We start from the raw sequence: 22,101 nt of genomic DNA on the forward strand, positions 1-22,101 counted from the left end.
GATTCAGGAAGTGTGCAATTCCTTTAATTTTTTGAAAATTATTGTTTGTTTATTCTTTTTTGCTTGTTTTGTTAAAAGAACTTAAAACAGATTACTCACTGGATGGCTGTATATAGCCTCTCTTAGCAAAGTTTCTGTGTTTGTTCTTAGTGTTTTTGCTGTGTTGTAAGTCAGAGGGCCCCAACCTGTGGACCACGTAAGTGGTTGGCCAGTGCGCGCACGTGTATGCATGCTTATACCCCCACTTGTGTTACATTGTCGGCCCCATTTGTGTCACGGGGGGGCTCATGTGTGTGTTCACAGCCCCATTCACATGTGTGCAGGCGTAAAGGTGCCTACCCCTCCCCACTTCCCCTGCCACCAACCCAGAAAGGTTGGGGACTTCTGTTGTAAGTTGTTTTCTCTGTATTTTTAAGAACTGCAACAGAATACAGATCTATTTTAAAATGGACGCCAACTAGTGATGACCTTATTTGGGAAGGCATTTGTCCCACTGGAAAGTACCTCTGAGCTGCCCTTTCCTTTCAGCCACTTTACTGGCCCATTTTTCTTCTGTAACTCCTACACACAGACCGACTCATCCCAGTAAACCCTTTTGTAGGGCTATGCAGAGTGCAGGCAATCAATAGGGAACAGTAAGACATGCAAATTAAAGGGACATAAGAAAAGAAAATACACTTCGTAAAATAAAGCTACATTTATCATCAAATCACCCTGTGGGAATGAGAGTCTGATATGGAGTCCCCATATAATATTTCACTAATTTTATGCAACTCTTTAAAGAAAAATTACCTTGTGAGGCGCTATCGAAGGACTTGATGAGTGTTTTGACCGTGGGGGTTGGCTCCGAAGAGGTGGAGGACCTCCTGCTCAGCCCCATGCCTTGCCGCAAGGCTGCCAAATCTCTTTCCACAGCATTCATGTAGTTGTAAACTCGGCCACGCTCCTCCTCTTGCCTACGGGGGCAGCAGAAACCCAACTTTTAACGGGTCTGACTAGCGCATCACGCAGAGTGCCTGAAGGATGCAGGGACCACTTCATCTTTTGAAGGGCTAAAACTCTGAAGGGACGTAACAAGCTCGAGCTCTTTTACTACATGAAATACATGGAGCTATGTTAAAACGGGGCCATTTTGGAATGAAGAAGCATTTTTTCACGCTTTGAAGCAGGGGTGTCCAACCTTGGCAACTTTAAGACTTGTGGACTTCAACTCCCAGAGTTCCTCAGCCAGCTTTGCTGGCTGAGGAACTCTGGGAGTTGAAGTCCACAAGTCTTAAAGTTGCCAAGGTTGGACACCCCTGCTTTAAAGTACTGTCAGGGCATCTTCTATATGCAGTGATCTACAGATGTGCTCAAGGAAGAGAGCGCTGTAGCTAAAGCAAAAAGAATGTATTTTTAAAGAAATTAGAAGATTAGAAAAACCTAGCCATTAACATTCTAGAGATGTTTTGTGACACATATTTAGCAACTGCCTGCCAATTTCCCATAGCAAATGGGGAGTTTCTGTTCCACATCTCAGGAGGTGGTCCTGACTCTGATAGGCTCCATGTATGGGAGGCTAAGGAGCCATCCGGTCCAGAAGGACCCTGGTTCAAGGCCTCTTCCACCAGCACTCTAACAGAGGCAGCGAGCAGAAGTTTGGCTAAAGGAGTTTTTTCCTTCAGACAGTTTTTCCAAACAGATTGGAGGCTCTTACAGAAGAATCAAAAGGAAAAATTCCTAGTGAAATTAAGGAGAGAAAATCTTATGGCGATTGGCTTTTAATGCCTTAGAGCAGGAGTGTCAAACTCGTGTCTTTTTTGTGACTTTTCCCTCCTTTGCTGAACCGGGCGTGGACGTGGCTAGCCTGGTCCCTGGGCTGTGAGTTTGACACAGAGGAAGACTGGGACCGGGGGCGGGGCGGGGGGGGGGGGCTCAACTCTTTTTCTGTTGGTAATGTTGGTTACAACGGCACTACGATGGTGATGTGTGACTGTTCCTCCCGTTTATGACTGTTGCAGCATCCCCCTAGTCACATGATGACATTCAGGTGCTTGGCATATATATTGACGATGGCTGAAGCATCCCAGGATCCACATGGCCACCATTTCTGACCTTCCCATTCAACTTCCGACAAACAAAATCAATGGGAGAAGCCAGATTCACATAATGACATCTGATTCACTTAACAGCTGCAGCCATTCGCTTAACATGGCAAAAAAAAAAAAAGGTAAAATCAGGTGCAAGTCATTTCACAAGCACTCTGCTTAGCAGTGGAAATTCTGGTCCTGATTGTGGTTGTAAATGTATAATTGAGTAATTGAGCCTGGAATTATGGCTGTAGGTCGTGTTGGTCATTAACAGCAATAGCCCTTAAGACTTATATACCGCTTTACAGCCCTCTCTAAGCAGTTTACATATTTCCCAAAGCAATTTTGGCTCCTCCTTTTACCCACCTCGGAAGGGCAGAAGGCTGAGTCAACCTTGAGCCTGGTGAGATTAGAACTGCTAAACTGTAGGCAGCCGGCAGGCAGCAGAAGCAACCTGCAGTACTACATTCTAACCACTGGGCCACTGTGGCTCTTAAGCAGGTTACTACGTGACTTAGCCTGATTTTACAACCTTTTCTGTGGTACTCGTTAAGCAAATTCATTGTCTAGAAATGGGAGTCTGTTGGAAATCAGAAGCAAAAAATGTCATAAATTGTGGTGACACGAGCATGAAACTCTGCAAAGAGCCATAAACGCAGGCTGGCTGCCGAGTACCCAAAGCAGGATGGTGTGACCACTGAGGGTGTGTGGCTATGGGAACTTCGAATCCAGTCGTAAGTAGCCCTGGGGAGGGCTGTTGTAACTTCAAAGGTCACTGAGCAACCAGTTACAAGTTGAGGACTATCCGTGGTTAAAAAAAAATAAAAGGATAAATTTATCGTTTTATAAATCTCTTCCAACAGATGAGCAAAAAACTCCCCCTGTAAATTATCAGATATTCTCTTGTGCTCAGCAATTGTGTGCTATGCAGCTTTTAGAAATGTTAAGAAATTACCATAAATGAATTATAAATGATGATTAAGTTTGATTAACATACTTGCGTGACTTTATTTCCTCGAGCTCTTTGGTGAGCTTTTCATTCTTTTCTTGAGCTTCGTGCAGCCTGCGCTTCAAGTCCCCAATTTCCTCCTGGGCTTCAGACTTGATGTCATTAGCAATGACCACAGCAGTCTGCAAGTCTGCTTGAAATTGGCGCCACTCTGCAGACTCTTCCTGAAAATAAGCAGGGATCAGGCCGTGGATTCCCAGGCAGGGAACTGACAGGGGTGCAATTCAACCAGAAGAGGCATCTTTTGAGATTGTGTGCTCAGCTGGGGGTGGGGGGTGGGGGATAAAATCCCAAAGAGCTGCTGATTGCAAGTCTGACAGCTGACAGCCTGTTTGGGAAGACCTGACAGGGTGGCGCTCTCTCACGACAACCCCCTGCCCTCTCCAACAACTCTTTTGCCATCTTCTTGGAGTGTGCAATCCACACTTTGAGAAACAGTGGAGCGAAGGAATACACGATGATTGGGAATGAATTTAAAATCCTATACTTCAAATCCGGTCATAAGGAGCCCTGGGGAAGGATGTCGTAACTTCAAAAAGTCAGAAAGCCAGATACCTTGAAGAACTCTAGGATGAGACTCTGATCGGTAAACACTTTGTAAACAAGATGGTGAATAAAAAGAATTAGCAAAAAAAGAAAATGTTCAAAAATAAGTCATTCCAGATTAATCTTATTTTTTGATCTGGAAATTTCTTAGTAGCATAAATGCAATAGATTAAAATGCACTTGATTATAGCGAACTATTTGGCAAAATATCTCATGACACGTAAGTCAGCAAGTGTGGGCTGAACGACAATCAAGTAGCTCTGGAGCTGGCTCCAAAACCAGACAAGCCCTTCCCAATGTTCTTATCAAACTGGAGGGAATGATGAGTGGTACAAAATTAAGTCTGAGGCCCTTATATTAGCAACGTGAATGAGGATGTGGAAAGACTGCTTAGCAAGTCTGCAACAGAGTAAAATTCAATGCATAGATTGCATAGTGATCCCAGAACACAGAAACAACATTCAAAAAGACAGCTTCAATATCCCTAACAGAAACAATGGGAAGTTGAAATGAAAGATAGAGATCCAGGGTAAGGGATCTTTCATTTAACAGTAATATTGTGGCAAGATCTTGTGACAGTAGTTGATCAGTTCCTGAATATGATCCAGCACAGGCTGAAGCAGCAAAAAGCCCAGGGCAGGGCAGGTTCCCATTCCAGGGTGTGTATTCTGTGTGGGTCTGATCTCCCTTTCGGTAGGAGAGGTTTGAGAGCAGAATGGAGAAGCAAAGAGAGGCGGCACCTTCCCTTCACTGAAGGTGCTCAGGTGGGGTTGTAGCAGGCGTCCAGCGCCCCTCAGCTCTGGATTCTCACCCAAAGGAGGGATCTAATGACCTACGTGGGTCCTTATGAACTATGAATAGAGAACTGCAAAAGAGACATGCATTCTTTGCAAACCCTTACGGAGAGGAATAAGAAGGTAGCTGGAGCCGTTTTGGTCTAATCTGGTGGTTAAGGCATCAGGCTAGAAAACGGGAGACGGTGCATGAAAGCCCACTGGGTGACTTTGGGCCAGTCTCTCCCTCCCTCCCTCCCTCAGCCCAACAAACAAGATGACTTACCCTCAGCCGCCTGTGCAGGGTCTTGATCTCTCTTTCCATGTCATGCTTTTGATCCTGAAGCTTCTTAACCGTGTCTAGCAAATAAAAAGCAGCATAGGATTTAACAATACGCCTGAACACATTTCAATGCATTTATTATATTTTGAATGTGACTAACGCCCAAAGTTCTCTGGATAGACTGCAAAACTGTTATATAAAAGTATCCTTCGTGTATAAAAATAATAAAGATGTCTTGGGAGAGGTAAGTAGACTAGACTGGTATCCTAAACACCACAGAGTGTATACTCTACAGCAGGGGTGTCCAACCTTGGCAACTTTAAGACTTGTGGACTTCAACTCCCAGAATTCCTCAGCCAGCAAAGCTGGCTGAGGAATTCTGGGAGTTGAAGTCCACAAGTCTTAAAGTTGCCAAGGTTGGACACCCCTGCTCTACAGCAAAATTGGTGGCCTACACCTAAGGCCGCCTTCTCTCGCTTGGGACTCAACTCATACCCCTAATTTTACACAAACACGTAAGCACCCTGCTGAATTTTAATGTAAGTTCCTTAGCTTGTCTCAAGGACAACATACGTTTGTTTCAGATTAACTTCTCATGTACTGCAGTTTTGCTCAAAAGCCGCTATATTAAGACAGGTTAGCCACTGTCTTTCAGAGTCTGGCTTTCGAGCTTATGATACCAGCTTTCAAAATCTAAGACTGCCATCTAGTGAGAAGTTGAAGGAGAAAGCGAAGGCCCAATCTGGGAAACACCTTCCTATAGCTACCTTCCTTTTTAATTAGTGGTTGTAAAATTATTTCCTTTACACCTTAATCTCTGAGGTATGCAAGACCCTGTAGATCAGGGGCCTTCAAACTTGGCAAGTTTAACACTTGTGGACTTCAACTCCCAGAATTCCTCCTCCAGTCATGTTAGCTGGGGAATTCTGGGAGTTGAAGTCCACAAGTCTTAAACTTGCCAAGTTTGAAGAGTCTTGGTGTAGATACAGTAACCAGCTTAGTTGTAAAATGTTAGATTTTCAACATCCATCTTTTAGATATTATTCCACCTGGTTTAAAACAAATGGTTACAAATTTATTGCTTTGTTTGATTGTCTACAATACTTCTAAATTAGTGAGGCAAATGTGGTAGAAAATAGCACCAGATAAACAGAAACAGACAAGGAAATAATGATCCACTCATGATTGGCTGGGTTGCATCTGAACAATTTTTTTTCAACCACTTACTCTACTGAAAGTAAAACACTCCACCTTTTTAAAAAAAACATTCTCTTCGTCCCATTTAAGGATATCTCTTATTTAGAAAAAGGGAACTGAATTTTATATTTGGGATTCTTTAATCTCTACCTACTTTCAAATTTTATTATTCAATATAATGGAAATATTACATTTCACTTGAAAAGCTGTAAAAGTATGAACCTGCATTCTCCTTCCAAAGTTTAAGATATGCTTTTCTACTTATATGCAGCTTTTTCTTTCTGAATGCATATTTTAAGCTGCAATTTCCCCTAACACAAATAATTTTAATGACTGGTTTAGGTAAAGTTGATCTTTTAATTTTATGCATTAAGAATGCATGCTGAGTTTGGAAGTATTGGGGGGGGTGGGGGTGGGAATAAATAAGATTTATGTAATACCATTTTTAAAAGATCCCTCAAAACAGAAAGTAATGGGTAGAATATAACAAACATGATCAAAAAGCAAAAATAACCGTATCAAGTTGTAAGAATAAAAGGACTAACGAATCAAATAATGTATCTGTCCTGCCCAAGATGGGTACCACTAAATCTATAAACTGAAGGCCCACTGGGACGAAACCATCTTTCAAGCCTGCTAAAAATGGGGTATGGATGTGGGTGGGAGGCAATTCTAAACCTGGGGGGACATGAGAGAGAAGGCCTGTCCCCCCCCCCCACTTCAGGCAGGGCTCTTCACAAGCCTCCCCAAGATCTTCTCAATGCACGGGCAGGGGCAGCTCTGGCAGGGGGCTGCCTGATGATACTGGATGCTGTTTGGACCACTCCTGCCCTCGCTACCTTCCCAGGGACTTGAGAAACAAGCAACCTTCAGCCCAGCCTCAAGTGGCCTGGAGGGTGAATGTCGAGGAAACAGAAGATACCAGGTTGTGGGCAGAGTCCTGGGAACCAAGGACCGTTGAATAGTAGCTCTCTAAACAGAAGCTGCTGTTCTCCGTTTATTACTTGCTCTGCCTTAAATATCTCAGTAAACACCTCGCCTGCTGCTCTGTGCAATCCCACGCGTATTCTAACCTGCATGGCTCTGTAGAGCAGGGGTCCCCAAACCTGGCAACTTTAAGACTTGTGAATTTCAACTATGCTGGCTGAGGAATTCTGGGAGTTGAAGTCCACAAGCCTTAAAGTTGCCAAGTTTGGGGGCCTCTGCTGCAGAGGCAGGCTGCGTCCTGCCCTTCTTAGGTTAGCTTGGCTGACTCCCGTTTGGAAAACAAGCTATCTGGGTGTCAGTGAAACGTTGTGCAGGTTTAAACAACCCTGTGGGAGAGAACCTAGCACTCTGCTATACAAGGCTGTCCGGATCACGGGGGGATTTGGAATGGGGCCCTGAAGCTTCCTGGTAATCGGGGCCATGACATCTGGAGAGAGGTCACCCTGTGGCGGAGAGACCTTCCCACCAGGAGCATCCCCCCCCCCTTGTGTTCAGATCTCTCGGCTTCTAGAGGAGGCAAGGCCAAGAGACAACAACAGGCAGGAAGGTCCTTCGTTCTGTAGGGGGTCTGGGTGGTCCAGGACAGCCGGCTTAGGAAGTGCGAATGGCCCACCCTGCGCCTGCCGCCATATCTTCCCCAGCCCATTAGGGTTTCAGTTCAGCCCCGCCCTGTAACAGTCTGTGGATCAGCTTCGGGAGACAAGGGGGAAGACCTGCAGCCCTGATAAGAGGTAGCTCAACCCACAGACGGGGAAGCGTTTTAGGAGGGACCCTCCCTACTTTCCCAGAGACTAAAAAGAGAGGAAAGGGAACTTGTGGGGTTCTGTTAATGTAACCTTACCATCAAGTAGGATTAGTTCATCTGGGTGTGTTCGTTGTTTGGACACCCACACAAGGCTGACACAACCCAGAGAGAACCGGACCCACCCTCTTAGTTTCAGGCGCTGCATTCATTGCACCAGTGTTAGCCACCTTGGGTGGTCACTTCCCCAGAATAGGCTGGTTAATTACATACACAATAAGCATTCCTTCCAACCACCCTTCTTGCCTTGCCTGCCTGTCAAACTAAAGTTTCTCTCCGATCCTCCTCAAATATCTCAGGCTGGGAAGTGCCCACCAACCCTACCAGATCTCTCCTCCTGGCCCCTTCCTTCATCTCAGGAGGTGCCCTCATCAACCCTCCGATCCTCCTCAAATATCTCAGGCTGGGAAGTGCCCACCAACCCTACCAGATCTCTCCTCCTGGCCCCTTCCTTCATCTCAGGAGGTGCCCTCATCAACCCTCTCCAGCACCCCCTGGAGAGCACAACCCAGGAAGCCTCGGTCATATTCTTCCCAGCCAAGCCAAGACTACCTACCTCTCTCCAGATCACTGATCAGCACTCCGTAGTCTTCTTATCCAGACTCTGGGCCATCCATCCCTGCCTCTCAGTTTCATTTCAGGCTGGACCCTGCAAGCTCAAAGCCACACTCTCTCTCCCTTCCACTTTTCTAGCACTCAGGACACCAATGCCCAACTCTCCCGGGCAGATTCTAAGAAGGCTTGCTGGCCGTGCTGTCTCCGCAGCTCACATGCCGTAGGTCGTCCTTCAACTAATGGCCTGAAGCCCAGCTCTCATGATGCCTCACTGAGGACGGAGTGCCCAGGGTTCCTGAGTTCCTTTAGTGTCCAAATGGCTTCTCTGAAATGCCTGGCATCCCTTCTACACCATCTTCCTTCACCCTCACACCCTTCTACATCCCTAACCCCAATTATCATCATTTTGACCCATATCAAATGTCCCGATTTTACCCTTCGCTTCCCACATCCCCTCCCACTGAAAAGCTTATAATCCATTTTGTCCCAAATTACCTGCATTCCATATCCTGCTGCCCCAAGTAAATTCTAAACCTCTAATCTTAACTCTAAAGCTCTCCCAAGACAATATTTTCTACAGTGCCATACTAAAATAATTGAGGCCCGTGTTGATAAAACTTTAGGCCGCTTAAAATTTGTTTTCAAATCCGTTCCCTTACTCTATTTTAATATTTCAAAAAGAAGCAGAGTATTACATCTATTCGAAGCGCAGGTTAATAATCCCCACATTTATAACATTTTGATTTCATAAACATCCGTGCTATCTCTATTTTATTTGCATCTATGATACATTCCTTTCACAAATGAAATCTAATGTATCTGCAGATTTGATCTCTGTCTCTCTCTCTCTCTGTCTCTCTCTGTCTCTCTCCGATGGCACCCTGATATTTAAAGCAGAATGGGTTAGAAGATATGACATCCAGAAGATCTGCATTTATTTGAAGTCTCCTAGATAATTTAAGTAGGTTATATACATCTTGCTTTTATATTCTCACTATATTGTAAAAAACAGGGGGGTTTTTTAAGAAAAAGGGAAAAAAGCAAAGTTGTTTGTAAATAGTTCTGTATCAAGTTGCAGCAAACTATTGAGATAGATCCTCTTCCAAGGCCCCCTTCTTGGCCTTATGCTACCCCCCCCCCCCGAAGTTTTCAAATGACAGCCATTTTGCTCTCTTTTGAAAGGGTGATTTAAAGGATTCCTACCCTGGTAGTTGGACTGGATCATCTATAACCTCCAATTTTCCTTCCAGTTCACAACACTGTGAGTTAATTATTTTATGCATTCTTTTTTTTTTTTGGTTAAATTACAATTTTACAGTAGAGTGTTGATAATATAATTTTTACAGGACAAATGTAATGATTAAAGCATGGATAAAGTCATATGAAATCAACCAAAAAGGCAATAAAAATTAATTACAATTTGTACAACTACAATTCCCACAATCAATCTCATCTGGACCAAGGAGAGATCCAGCCAAAGAATAGGGCAGATGGATCTGCCCTCCCAATCCAGATCAGCAACCATCTCTCTAGTAACTCTTTTTCTTTAGAGAAAGCTGTTTGTGAAAATGTCGCATTCTCACAATCCAACTAATTCAAATTCAGGCATCATAGTCAAACTGGGGACACATCTATTTTCCCACTAGAAAATAACAATGCTAACATTTAAAGCACTGCAAGGACATTAAGGAAAGGAAGAATTCATTTTCTTGATGTTCTTGCAGTGATTTAATTGTTGTAAGAACTTGACCCTTCTCCCTGCCCCGCAACTGCAAAAGTCCCAGGGAAAGCCGAGAGGCTACTTACTCTCCAAGTCAGTGATGATGAGGTTGTCGTGGAGTTTCACTGCTCGATGCTGCTCCACTTCGTCCTCCAGTTCAAATATGGTTTCTTTCATGTCACTCCTTTCTGTTTCCTTTTCCTCCAAATCTGTGCGTATTTTCTCTAAGGTCATGTTCAGATCCTCAATTTGTTTTTTGGCCTCTTCTCGGAAAGCTCTATACTCATCTTCTATCTAGTTTAAGACAAATGACCAGACTGTAATTGCTTCTTCCAAACAGATTTCAACCCTGGCATTCAGGATTAGATTTGTGTTGAACACTTGGAGAGTGCCATCTCGGCTGAAGTCTCCCTTTATGCTGTCATGCTAGATATTGCAAATAACTGAATCTGTGAAGAGTTACTAGCTTCCTATCAACGTCGAAGACTGCTGCCTACGACATACCAATCACGTACGCTCCCTGATGTGGAAAACTCAACTACGGTTAGTTCCAATTTTTATCCGGGCTACTGAAAACCCTCTCATCACCACTGGACACATCTATGTTTGTATACCTGCTCACAGCTGAAATGTAAGGACGGCACTGCTACCTTTATTCTTCTGAGATAAAGGGAGGCCTAACCTTGAAGGACAGAGTGGGTCTGGAGTAGGATCTGTCTGGGGGCTGAGCAGCTCAGCACTAGCTCTAGGCACTTAAGGGAGAACCAAAGGACAGGTCCCGGAAGCCGTGCACGTGGCTCCCAGAAGCTTCCAAGTGATTTGTCTGCCTCCCACTTTCAACACACCTGGGAAAGCCTTCCTATTCAGCTACACTTTCAGACCTTTACCTTTGCGATGGCATCCTGGAGACGATTGGCATCGTTACGTGTCCGAGCAAGCTCTTCCTGTAAGTTGCCGGCTAATGTCTCTGCTTTCTCTTTGTCAAGCCGGACGCTCTCTAGCAAGTCCTGGATGTCTGACTTATCACCCGACTGGTGTATAGAATAGAGCTCAGCAACTTTCTGCCTCTCGTGTTCCAGCTGCGCTTTTAACCGGTTCGTCTCAATTTGGTCACTGGAGACGGTAGCTTTGTACTCGTCCAAGGTGGCCGCCAGAGTGGCCTTGCTTTTCTGCTCCGAGTCAAGAATTCGCTCCATGTGGTGATTCCGTTCCTTCAACGCCCCTATCATCTCTTGGGCTTCCTTATTGTCTTGCTCGGCCATCTTCAAAGTGTTGCTCAGATGCTGCTGGACACCCAGAAGCTGCTCTCTTTCGAAGCGGGCATTCTCTGCCAGGTCCATAAAACGCTGCTCGAGCTCCATGTAGCGCCCACTTTTCATGTCTTCATCAATAACGTAGGATATATGATGCTCGTCTAAAAGAGAGCGGAAATACTCGATTTGTCGGCTGAAGTGTTCCAGCTTGTCACTTTGCTGGCACAAAGATTCCATGAGGATGACCTTTTCCTCTCCAAGCCTTTCGTTCTCGCTGTTCAACTCCTGCGTGATTTGCTGCAAATCTGCAAGTTCCTGAAGCGTTGCTTGGAGCTCTTCCGCGGTGCTGTGCTGATTCTCTTCCATCTGGTGAATCCGTTCCGTCAAGCAAGCCACGGACACTTCGCTGGCATTGCCACTGCTCCCTTTCCTCGAGGTCTCCATGCTTGGCAATCCTTCCGACTCTGAAGACGAGGGAGCATCCAGAGCATCGTCACTGGAAGTGAGCGGCTGATACACTTCGCTGCACTCACTATCTAGGTTGTCCATGGAGTTACTGTGCTGATTGTCCATCAAGGTATTCTCGTCCTGGCTTAGGAGGTCTTCCATGGAACCAGGAGCAGAACCTTCTACCGAAGAAGTAACAGTTCCTCCACCGTCGCTGTGGCTCCCAGTTGTCATTTCTGGGCTCAGAGATTGGTAGCCGAACAGCTTTTCGGAATTATCCAACCTTTGCTCTAGAGAGAAACCCAAGGCGTTTAATCTATCTTTTAACATCCGGTTTTCATTCTTCAGCTGATTCAGCTCCTCCCGTATGGCAGAGTTCTGCTCTTGCAAATGCAGCAGTGTGGATTCCACATCCGTCGGCTGGTGGATCACAATTGTTTCTTTATCCTCAGATTTGTCATCACCCTCAAATGGGTCTTCGTGAAGGCCCAGCTGAGCACGCATCTCCCTTAGTTCATTCCTTAGGTGGAGGATCTCCACGTCTTTCGTTTTGGCTAGCATCAAGAGATCTTTCACTTTCACCTCTAGAACAGATTTATCACTGATCTGGTTGTCTGACTTCGACTTGCTCATGCGAACATCGGAATCCTGACTGGCACGGCTGCGGGAACGTTTTGCAAGGAGGACATCGCTGCTCGTCTGACCAGTCAGGGGCAGTTTTTTGCTTTGAGTTGGTCGCGAACGGTCACGAATTCTTTCCCTAGAAGAGCTGGATTCCTTATTTCCAGATGAAGTGCTACGCTTAGCTGAAGAATTCATACCTGTGTGGTTTAAAAAAAAAAATAGAAAATCGGTAAGTAAAGACACAATTCTGAAAAAGGTAAAGTATTTTTTTTCAGGAATATGTGCCTATAAACTCTAATGCACATACTTAAAAGTTAATGATTGAAAACAATTGTGTGTAGCAACGTACAAAATAAAAATAATCATACCACATTAAGGCATAAAAGTTAATGCTGAGTAGCTATATATATACTACAAATAGGGGGAACAACAACATAGTAGGTCCCTGATAAGTCTCTGAGAAAGTTTCATATCCAGATGATCAAATGGAGGTCTTCATTTTTCCAGTTGCACCGATGATCTGTACCAAGATCTTCCTTTCGCAAGCACTATTGTTTACTTCTCCTCCTCCAAACCAAAACCAGAATTCAAAATAATTTTGTAGTTCTGGCATGGAAAGTTAAGTAGTAATCTCTGTTTGCTAATTTACATATCATGTTCGGTTATAGTCAGCAGTAAACTTAATTTTAAAATAAAACAAATGCACAAGCAGGTAATCCGTTCATGATGCTGGGTAACTGAATACGAATTCATGTCATATACAGTAGTAGGGCTGTGAACAAGGCCCCTTCGAGCTGAGCTGAACTCACTTCATTGAGACCCAGCCATGTAGATTTCTCAGGAGTAATGGCATGATTGGCCATTGACTTTTCCCATTTTTAAAAAAACTTGTCAATCTAGTCAAACTGAAATTACATGGTGGTCTCCCCTGCCTGCTTAGGTTCTGAGCCCAGAGAAGGTCAACTCAGCACCGCTAAGCTGTTAATGAGAATTAGCACCGTGCAGTGTCTATGGAGATTCTCAGTCATGGTTTATCCCAAAGGTTCTTTTTCCAAGAGGCAACTGGACTTTCTAGTTTGTCTTTGAAGATGTTTTGCTTCTCATCAAGAAGCTTCTTCAGCTCTGACTGGATGATGGGGAATGGAAGGATTTATACTCCTTGTAGACAGCTGGTCATTTGCATCCTTTGAGAGGGTCGTTGAGGTCACCTGGAGATTTGTCTGTGTCATCAGAGTCACTTTTATCTGTGTCATCAGGGTCAAACATAGAAGAGGTAGAAACCAAAGCCTTAGACTCCTTCACAGGAATCCACCCCCTCACTGGTATATGGGCGACACTTGGGCCAAGATCAAAACACAGGAATTGGAAGCCCTCACCAAACATATCAACTCTGTGGACAGATACATCAAATTCACGTGGGAAGATGTTAAGGAAAATAGTCTAGACTTCCTGGACTGTGCAGTACACATTAAGAAAGACGGAAGCCCCAACATGAGTCCGTATTGTTGGAAATGCAAGAAAAAAGAAGGAACCTTTTTCCATATGTGGTGGACATGTACAGAAACCCAAAATTACTGGAAGAAAATCAAAACTTGGTTGGAAGAAATTACAAAAGAGCAGATCGAATATAAACCAGAGTCCTTCCTACTAGGGATCTTTGACAAACAAATTTCCAAAAAAGCTAAATACATAACAATACATATCTTAACCGCAGCCAGATTAGCCTTCGCTCAATATTGGAAACAACATCAAATTCCACCAGATGAAGTGATTACTGATAAAATTTCAAAATGTGCAGAAATGGACAAACTGACTTTGGCACTAAAAAACAAAGACACTTCACTATATTATGATAGTTGGAATTGTTGGTACAATTGGATTGATCAAAGATAAATTATATACCATAAGGCATAAGAGGAAAGTATTAACCTATAATAATGAGATAGCGATATATGTATAGAATAGGTGTGTGTATATGACATAAATCAAAGGCTATGAAAAAAAGATCTTGCAAACTGTAAAAATAAGAATGCTTTTAACTTTTCTTCCTTCTTTTTCTTTCTTTTTTCTTTCTTTTCAATCTTTTCTTTCTTTTCTTCCTTCTTTTTTTCTCTCGTTTATTTGTGTATGTATCGTTGGTTGTTTTTAATTGTAAAAACTAATAAACTGTTTAAAAAAAAAGAAAAGAAAGAAAGACGGAAGCCTTAACATTGACGTTTACAGAAAACCCACCCACACAGATCAATATTTACATTTTGATTCTCACCACCCACTGGAGCACAAAATGGGAGTCATCAGAAGCCTACACCATCGAGCTGAAGGCCTGCCTACTAAGCAAAGATGGGAAAGAAAAAGAACGAAAACACATCAAGGAAGCCCTCAGAATGTGTGGCTATCTCAAGTGGGCCTTCATCAAATCTCAAAAAAGACTCTTCAGGAGCTCCCCCATAACAAATAATGAAGAGAACAATAAACGAAGCAACGTTGTCAGGAGGATCTTCAGCCAACATAACAGACATGCATGCACACTTCAAACCCAAGAATACACTGAGGCTTGTCCACCCCAAAGATAAAGCACCCACACATAAACTGAGCAACGTGGTACATGCAGTACAATGCAGTGAGCCATGTGCAGATCTGTACACTGGGGAAACAAAACAACCACTTCATAAGCGCATGGCACAACATAGGAGAACAAACACATCTGGACTAGATTCAGCAGTCCAGCTGCATTTAAAAGACAAAGGCCGCTCTTTTGAAGACAGCAAAGTCCAGATTTGGGACAGAGAGGACCGCTGGTGTGAAAGAGGGGTCAAAGAGGCCATCTCTGTCCAAATTGAACAGCCCCTCCCTCAACAGAGGGGGAGGGATAGGACGTCATCTATCTCTAGTCTACAACTCAGTCCTTTCAGCAGTTCCAAGAAGGCGCCGCACCCATTTGCACCATTCAGGAGACCCTGATGACACTGATAAATCTCCAGGTGGCCCTAACAACTTGCTAAAAGGATGCAAATGTCCAGCTGTCTGCAAGGAGTATAAACCCTTCCATTCCCCACCATCCAGTCAGAGCTGAAGAAGCTTCTTGGACGAGAAGCGAAAAATCTTTGAAGAAAAACCAGAAAGTCCAGTTGCCTCTTGAAAAAAAAAAAGCACCTTTGGGATAGCACCGGGCAGCCAACGTCCCTTGCTAGATGAGCCCCAGTGGCCTTAAGGAAAAGACCTTTGCACCTGTACCTGCAGTGGGCTTTGATTTACTCTCCACAGGATTCATGACGGTGCTTCCCGCAGCAGAAGGGGCTGTTGAGGTAGAAACGCTCTTCTTGCCCCCCTTGACACCGTTGCTGACGTTCACCCCTCCGGCCATTCCAGCTAGAAGATCATCGTTGCTCTTTGTCTGCAGGACAGGGATAAAGCGTTAAGTGCTAAGCGTGCCTGGTCGGAGGCTCAGCTACAGGCACGCATGCCAAGAGTCAAATTTCTAATGGGTGGCATATGATACATGAAAATAAATGTAAAAGATTTGGAATGAAAATACAATAATCATTTTAAACCAGCATTCCTGCATATAAAACACAGTTGAATCCTCTTCCCTGAAGGGAAAGAATGGCGCACTTTTCAATGCCTCAGAGGTTCAACTGAGCAGAATTTCACCCCTATACAGGTAGTCCTCGACTTAAAGATTCGTTTAGTGACTGTTACAGCAGCACTGGAAAAAGTGACATATGACCAGTTTTCACACGATCCTGGCCACCTGGGTGGCGCAGTGGTGAGAGTGCAGTATTGCAGGCTACTTCTGCTGACTGCCGGCGGCTTGCAATTTGGCAGTTCAAATCTCACCAGGCTTAAGGTTGACTCAACCTTCCCTCCTTCTGAGGTGGGTAAAATGAGGACTCAGATTGTTGGGGGCAAAATGCTGGCTCTGTAAACCCCGTAGAGAGGGCTGTGAAGCAGTATACAAGTCTAAGGGCTATTGCTATCTCCCATGGCCACATGATCAAAATTTGGATGCTTGGCAACTAGCATGTATTGATGACAGCTGCCCTATCCTGGGGTCACATGACTATTTGTAGCCTTCCCAGCCTGCTTCCGAAAACAAAGTCAATGGGGGAAGCCAGATTCGCTTAATGACTGCATGATTCACTTAACAATTATAGCAAAAATGGTTGTAAAATGGGGCAAGGCTCACTTAACATCTCTCTCGCTTAGCAGCGGAAATTTTGGGGTTACTGTGGTCATAAATGAAGGACTATTTGTACAGGAAGTCTTGGAGGCATCGTCAGCTACCAAGGTGCCATCACGTATGGCCAAAAATGCCTTCATAATGCCAGGCCGTTCTTATTTCTGTGGAGTGTTTGTGCCTTTCCATACTAGTGACTCCTCCTGCATCTCCAACCCATGAATAAAGTTTAGAGGGCTGTCCTTGAGGTGGATCTAACCCCACTACGTATCCAATTTGACAAAATGTTCCTCATCATTCATCTCAAGGAGTTAAAATGGAATATGCAATGTGATTGATATTATTTATTTATATTTTATTTATTTATGTATCACATTTAGAAACTGCCCATTTCTCTCACAGAGTGACTAGTAAGACAAAGTAAAAAAAAAAAAGGGGGGGGGGTATTTTAGCATCTGCATTTGAATTTAGGACAAAAATTGTCAGAATGAAAAGAGGTTTCACAGAAGATTTAACATTGTTTCCAGCCCACATACTTAAAAAATGCATCTATAGCTGCTAGCAATTTTTTAGATTTTGTCTTTTTATCTGCATAAAGTGGTTATGAAAATCTTTTGTCTGGTTTTTTGTTATGATCAGGTGAGAACATTTCCATTTATCTATTGCAGAAAGGCACAGGGAGGGCTGATGACTCGAAAAAATAAAATAAAAATATCCCCGCAACACAACAGAGGAAATGTCCCCTCCTTTTTATGGAGAGTCCACTCTCATCTATAATAGACCTTCCCAGATTAAGCATTCCTTCTCACCATCTGCATTCCTACATCTGGTGGGTTTTTTTAAAGTTTTTTTTTTAAAAAGTAGGTTAATTGCAGGCATGCTGCGTAGGTAAGAACAGTCTATTAAGGAACTAAATAGGTCAAGTTGTAGAAAGAGCTTCATGATTCAGACTGCAAAAATCCACCCCGAAAATGGTGACCAGCACAGGTCACCCTCTTGGCATCCAAATGCAGCCGGGGAGAAGTTCCTCCCACCTTCAGAGGGTGAGGTCACGATAGGGTGGTTGCAGGACTTCAAGGGAGCCCACAGCAGAAATGCAGATCGTTTTTCAAAAAATCAATACAACTCCAGGGATATCAGAGACACGTAAAGCTTATAGGGATCCTAGCTGGGCAAGCTGCAAATCAGAAAAAAAAAGGCCATAATAGATATAAATCACCACTAAGACATTCATAAAAACAGCATCGAAAGAACTAAATACAGTTAAACCATTAATTTATTGGAAATGACAAAACTTCAAAAAAGGATAAAATAGGCCGAATAAAATCATTTTGAAATTGAGAACAAACCAAACTCTGGCATATCAAGAGAAGAAGGGAAGAGGGCGGAGGAGGGGAAGGAGAAAGGACCATGATATACAATACTGGAAATTAAAAAAAATAATACATTTTTTAAAAACGTAATTACATACCAGGCATAATACTGAAAAAAACTAATTTGAAAACATATATAGGTAAGTCCTCGGCTTGCGACAGAATCCAATCGCTAAGCAATTGAAATTAAGCCCCACTGCATCACTTAGTGACGGCAATCCTTGCAGTCGCCCCCATTAAACGAAATCCCAGAGTGGTTTCCCTAGGCCGCTTCCGGCTTGCTTCCCACAACCAACGCAGCGGCTCTCAAGCAGGTGGGCGGGGAGGCTGATGCCAGGAGGGGGAGGGAGCAGGCCTGGGGGCTGTGGGAGTGGCTGGGGGGGAGGGGGGGAGGGTTACCCCAGGGACTTCTGATCTTCCCTGCCGGCTTCCCCATTGGCTTTCTGTGGAAGTCAGCCGTGAAAGTCACAAATGCCCATCACATGATCATGGGCCGCTGCAAGCGGTCATAAGTGCGAGCCCAGATTGTGATCATGCGGCTGCAGGGATTCTGGGACAGCTGGAACTCCAAGGACGGGTTTCTACCCACCATTTCTTTAGCGCCTCTGGAACTTTGAATGTTTGCTAAACATAGGGTCATAATTCAAGGATTACCTGCACTCAAAACTCAGAAAGCTCGCACTGATTTTATTGCTGAGCTGCTCTAAACATAGAAGAAATATTAAGCTCCGTCCTTAGATGGATGTAATGATTTCCCTCTGCAGTGCCCACAAACTGCCATGCATCAAAAAAACGAACAGTCCCATAACTAGTTGAACAGGTTCCGCCAGTGTAAAGCAAAGAGAGTTTTTGTTGAGAAAAAAATGGAATGGGCGAAAACAAAGTTATTTTCTACCCAATGAAGCAGCTTATTCAAATCACTTCTGCTTCTACGGTATTCTTTTACTTCCCATATTTTCCCAAGTCAGGGTAGCCTCCTTAAAACTTGTCAGTTTGGCAGGGAACAATGTAAGCAAATAACTATGACAGGCATGTGAATTATAATGCCATCCTTTTAATTAACTCCCATCATTCTTAATAGACCGAGTGGCATGTAAATAAACCGTAAGCCTTCAAACCCTAGTTATTATTTGCTAACACAGACTTATAATTACTATGCATGAATTTTTAATGATCACTCAAACAGAGGCAGGCCTGAATTCCTGAGTGCTGGCAGCCCCATTCAACAAAGTAAATAAGGCACACCAAATCCTGGGTGGCGTGACATCTATGCCTGTCGTGCAAATGTGAAGCCGTGGCCAGAGCAGCTCGGTCCCTCCTGGGCAAGGAGAGGCCCCAGGGATACATACCTGCAGGGCTGTGCTGAGAACTATTCTCGCCACCAGCTGGGTAAGTTGCTCAGAGTTGGAATCTGACTGGACCGGTCTTTTGCAACTGCCTGAGGCACAGCCTGGCCCAGTTATCGGGAAGAGTTCAAGCCTACCTGCCCAGATGTTGGTCTGAGCACTGAACGGGGCTCTTGGGGCTGTGAGTTCAACCACCCATATTTCAGTTCCCTGCTCCTCCTGGTTGATCAAGGTCTCCTGGGAGGGGATGCTCCCATCTGCCTTGAAGCCCAGTGCTGAACCTTTTTGTACCCTCTTCAACCTTCCCTTTTTAGAGAAGGTGGTTGGTTGACAGCTCCAAAGGTCCCTGAGAGCGAGAGGTTATATGGATTCTTTTCAGTCAGGAACCAGCCGTGACAATACTGGAACGGCACTGGTTGCAGTGGGTAACCTCGGGCAGGCTCAGGATAGAGACAGGGCGTCCACCCTGGTCCTCCTTGATCTCATTCAGTATCACTGATTGTGGCATCTGTCCAGCCTTCCTTAGGAGATCCAGAGTGGGAGGCCCTGTACCCACCTCATCTACTTTCTTCAGGGTTGGTTCCAGTCAGTGCTGGTGGCAAGGAGGGGTCACGCTTGAAGCCCATGTGTGTGGGGTGTTTTGGGGCACTACTTCCTCACCACATTTACTTTGAAATGAGATATGGTTTCCTTTTTGAACGGGGTTGGACTGGAAGACCTCTAAGGTCCCTTCCAATTCTGCTATTACCATTCCTATGTCAACCCAGAAGCTGGCCTGACTGAGGTCATTTTGAGACTTCAGCGCTGACACCCTGGAGTAAAGGGACAGGGAGGGGGGAATAAGAGATAGTTGGGGTGTTGTAGTCAAAACGAAATACTTCCTCTCGGGAACCAAGGACATTCCTGCAGGTGCTTGGAAGGAGGGGACTGGAGTCACCTAGCAACGGGACAGTATCCTGATTGGACCATGTGACTGTTTGAGAAAGTGAAAAACTTTTACTTTTAATTAGGAATAGTCAGAGCCGGATTTCACCAGCCTACGCCAATATGACATATCTAATAAAATCATTCTTTGAGGAATCCACCTGCCCCAGAGTTCTGTTTGCTATGGGAATGTTATTTGGAACCCTGACATCCTATTTGATACCCGGTTGTACCTTTCCTGGCTGACCAAGCAACATTGCCAAGGCCCAGGCTGTGAGGGGAGGGATATGAAATTAGCTTTGGCTCCACTCTGGCCAGCAGAGCGGTGGTTTGAAGTCTCCCTCCTCCCCCCCCCCCACGTGGGAGATTTCCCACCTCTGGCTCTGCCTGGGGGTGCATTTCCCCAGTCAGAATCTGTGTGCAACCTGAAGGTCCTCCTGGTTCCTGCGAGGGGCAGCCGTGGCTGGAGGTGCCTTTGCACAGCTTGGCTGGTGCACCGAATGTGCCACTTTCTGGCCCATGAAGCTCATGCCACAGTCGCCTCCCAATTGGATTACTGCAATGACCTCAACATGGGGCTGCCCTTGAAGATCATTTGGAAGCTGCTACTGGTCCGGAATGCAGCAGCGCAGGTAGTTTTCCGTACCTCTTGCTAGACCCATCTAACACCCCTATTCTGCAAGCTGCGCTGGCTCCCGGAAGCTTCCAGGTGTCATCCAAGTGGCCTAGAGTCAGACTATTTGCAGATGTATCGGCCCTACAACGTAGACTGGATCAGGAATCAGACAAGCCCAACCCTAACCACTTTTATTCAAAAATCTGCAGTCACAAAATCTTGCAAGTCTGAATATACTTCCCCTCCTCCCTTCTACCATCATATGAATTGGGAATAGAAGGCTGCATTCATAAATCTCTACCTTGGTAGGAACTTTATGTTTATCTGTTTATCTGTTTATTGCCTTGGTAACAGAACGTCACTCTCTGCCAAGACCATTATTTCCTTTCTAAAGTCGGACTGTCTTTCTCCCGCGATTTCTGCTTGTCCCACCAGTTGTGGCGTTGAATGGGGCAAGCAGTGGGGCGTAGTTCAGGTCCCCTCCACTTGAAATATGCCATCTTGTCGGACAGAGAAATCAAGTTTTCTCTGTGGCAGCACCTGCCTTAGGGAACAGCATCCCCTACAGATACAGGTAGCCCCGACTCAGCCTTTTGCAAGGCACTGAGAATCTGGCTTGTTTCCCAGGCATTTGGGTCAGGAGTTTAGAGTTACCTTGTTGATGTGATTTTATGGTTGCATTGCACTATTGGCCATCATGGGCTATTAGTTTTAACTGCTACGTTTTTAATCTTTTTATAACCCTCAGATCAGGAGCACAGTGGGGTGCACGATTGCTGTACGGGGGGGATGCTGCAAATGGGAATGTGGGTGTGGGTCACAAGTGGCTCCAGGCACTGCCTGCTATGCACTGGGGCTCCTCGGAAGACAAAGCAGAGGAAATGACTTGCGATCCTCCCTGCTGGTTCCTCACTGGCGTTGCTTGCAAAAAGCATCAGGAAAAGTTGCAATTTGTGATGACTGCATGTGACCCTGGGATGCTGCAACCATTGCAGGTGCAAGCTGGTTGCTAAGTACCCAGATGGCCCTTCCCCCGCCCCAGGAGTGCTGCCACAGCCAGAACCTAAAGGGCCAATTGTAAAAGCCACTTATTGAATGCCATCATAACTCTGAACAGTTGCTGAATGACTGGTTGGAACTTCAGGACTAGCTGCTATACCTAAGAAAAGTGCCAGACTCAAATAAGTGTGTTATGTGAACAGGGTGAAAATCTAGAAATATTAATTGGATCCAACACAAATTTGCAATAGCATCACCGAAGAGGGCAAAATCATTTCTATCTGCGAGACTTCATAAACAGTGCAGGTTCTGCTTCCTCTGTGTCTGTATTTCTCTGCAGCTAGGAAACTTGTTATCTGTAGAGAACATATAGCGCCACGTACAGGAGGCAACAATAAAGA

The 22,101-nt window shown here is 44.7% G+C and overlaps 1 protein-coding gene across 4 annotated transcripts in view; it reads right to left on the minus strand.

Moving 5' to 3' along the window:
- SPECC1L (sperm antigen with calponin homology and coiled-coil domains 1 like) overlaps positions 1–22,101 on the minus strand; it is a 48,040-nt gene that overhangs the window by 20,146 nt on the left and 5,793 nt on the right. For all 4 annotated transcript variants that reach the window (XM_087943026.1, XM_087943025.1, XM_087943024.1 and 1 more), the window contains exons 3-8: positions 15,500–15,659; positions 10,829–12,462; positions 10,028–10,235; positions 4,684–4,757; positions 3,067–3,242; positions 793–956 (exon numbers count right to left, since the gene is read on the minus strand). In XM_087943026.1, coding sequence (XP_087799152.1) covers positions 793–956; positions 3,067–3,242; positions 4,684–4,757; positions 10,028–10,235; positions 10,829–12,462; positions 15,500–15,659 — 2,416 coding nt within the window. The remainder of the gene's footprint in view (positions 1–792; positions 957–3,066; positions 3,243–4,683; positions 4,758–10,027; positions 10,236–10,828; positions 12,463–15,499; positions 15,660–22,101) is intronic.

Source organism: Notechis scutatus, chromosome 13 (assembly GCF_049901735.1).
Source record: "Notechis scutatus isolate UNSWTSFEM ecotype Mainland chromosome 13, rNotScu1.2, whole genome shotgun sequence".
Taxonomy (NCBI): domain Eukaryota; kingdom Metazoa; phylum Chordata; class Lepidosauria; order Squamata; family Elapidae; genus Notechis; species Notechis scutatus.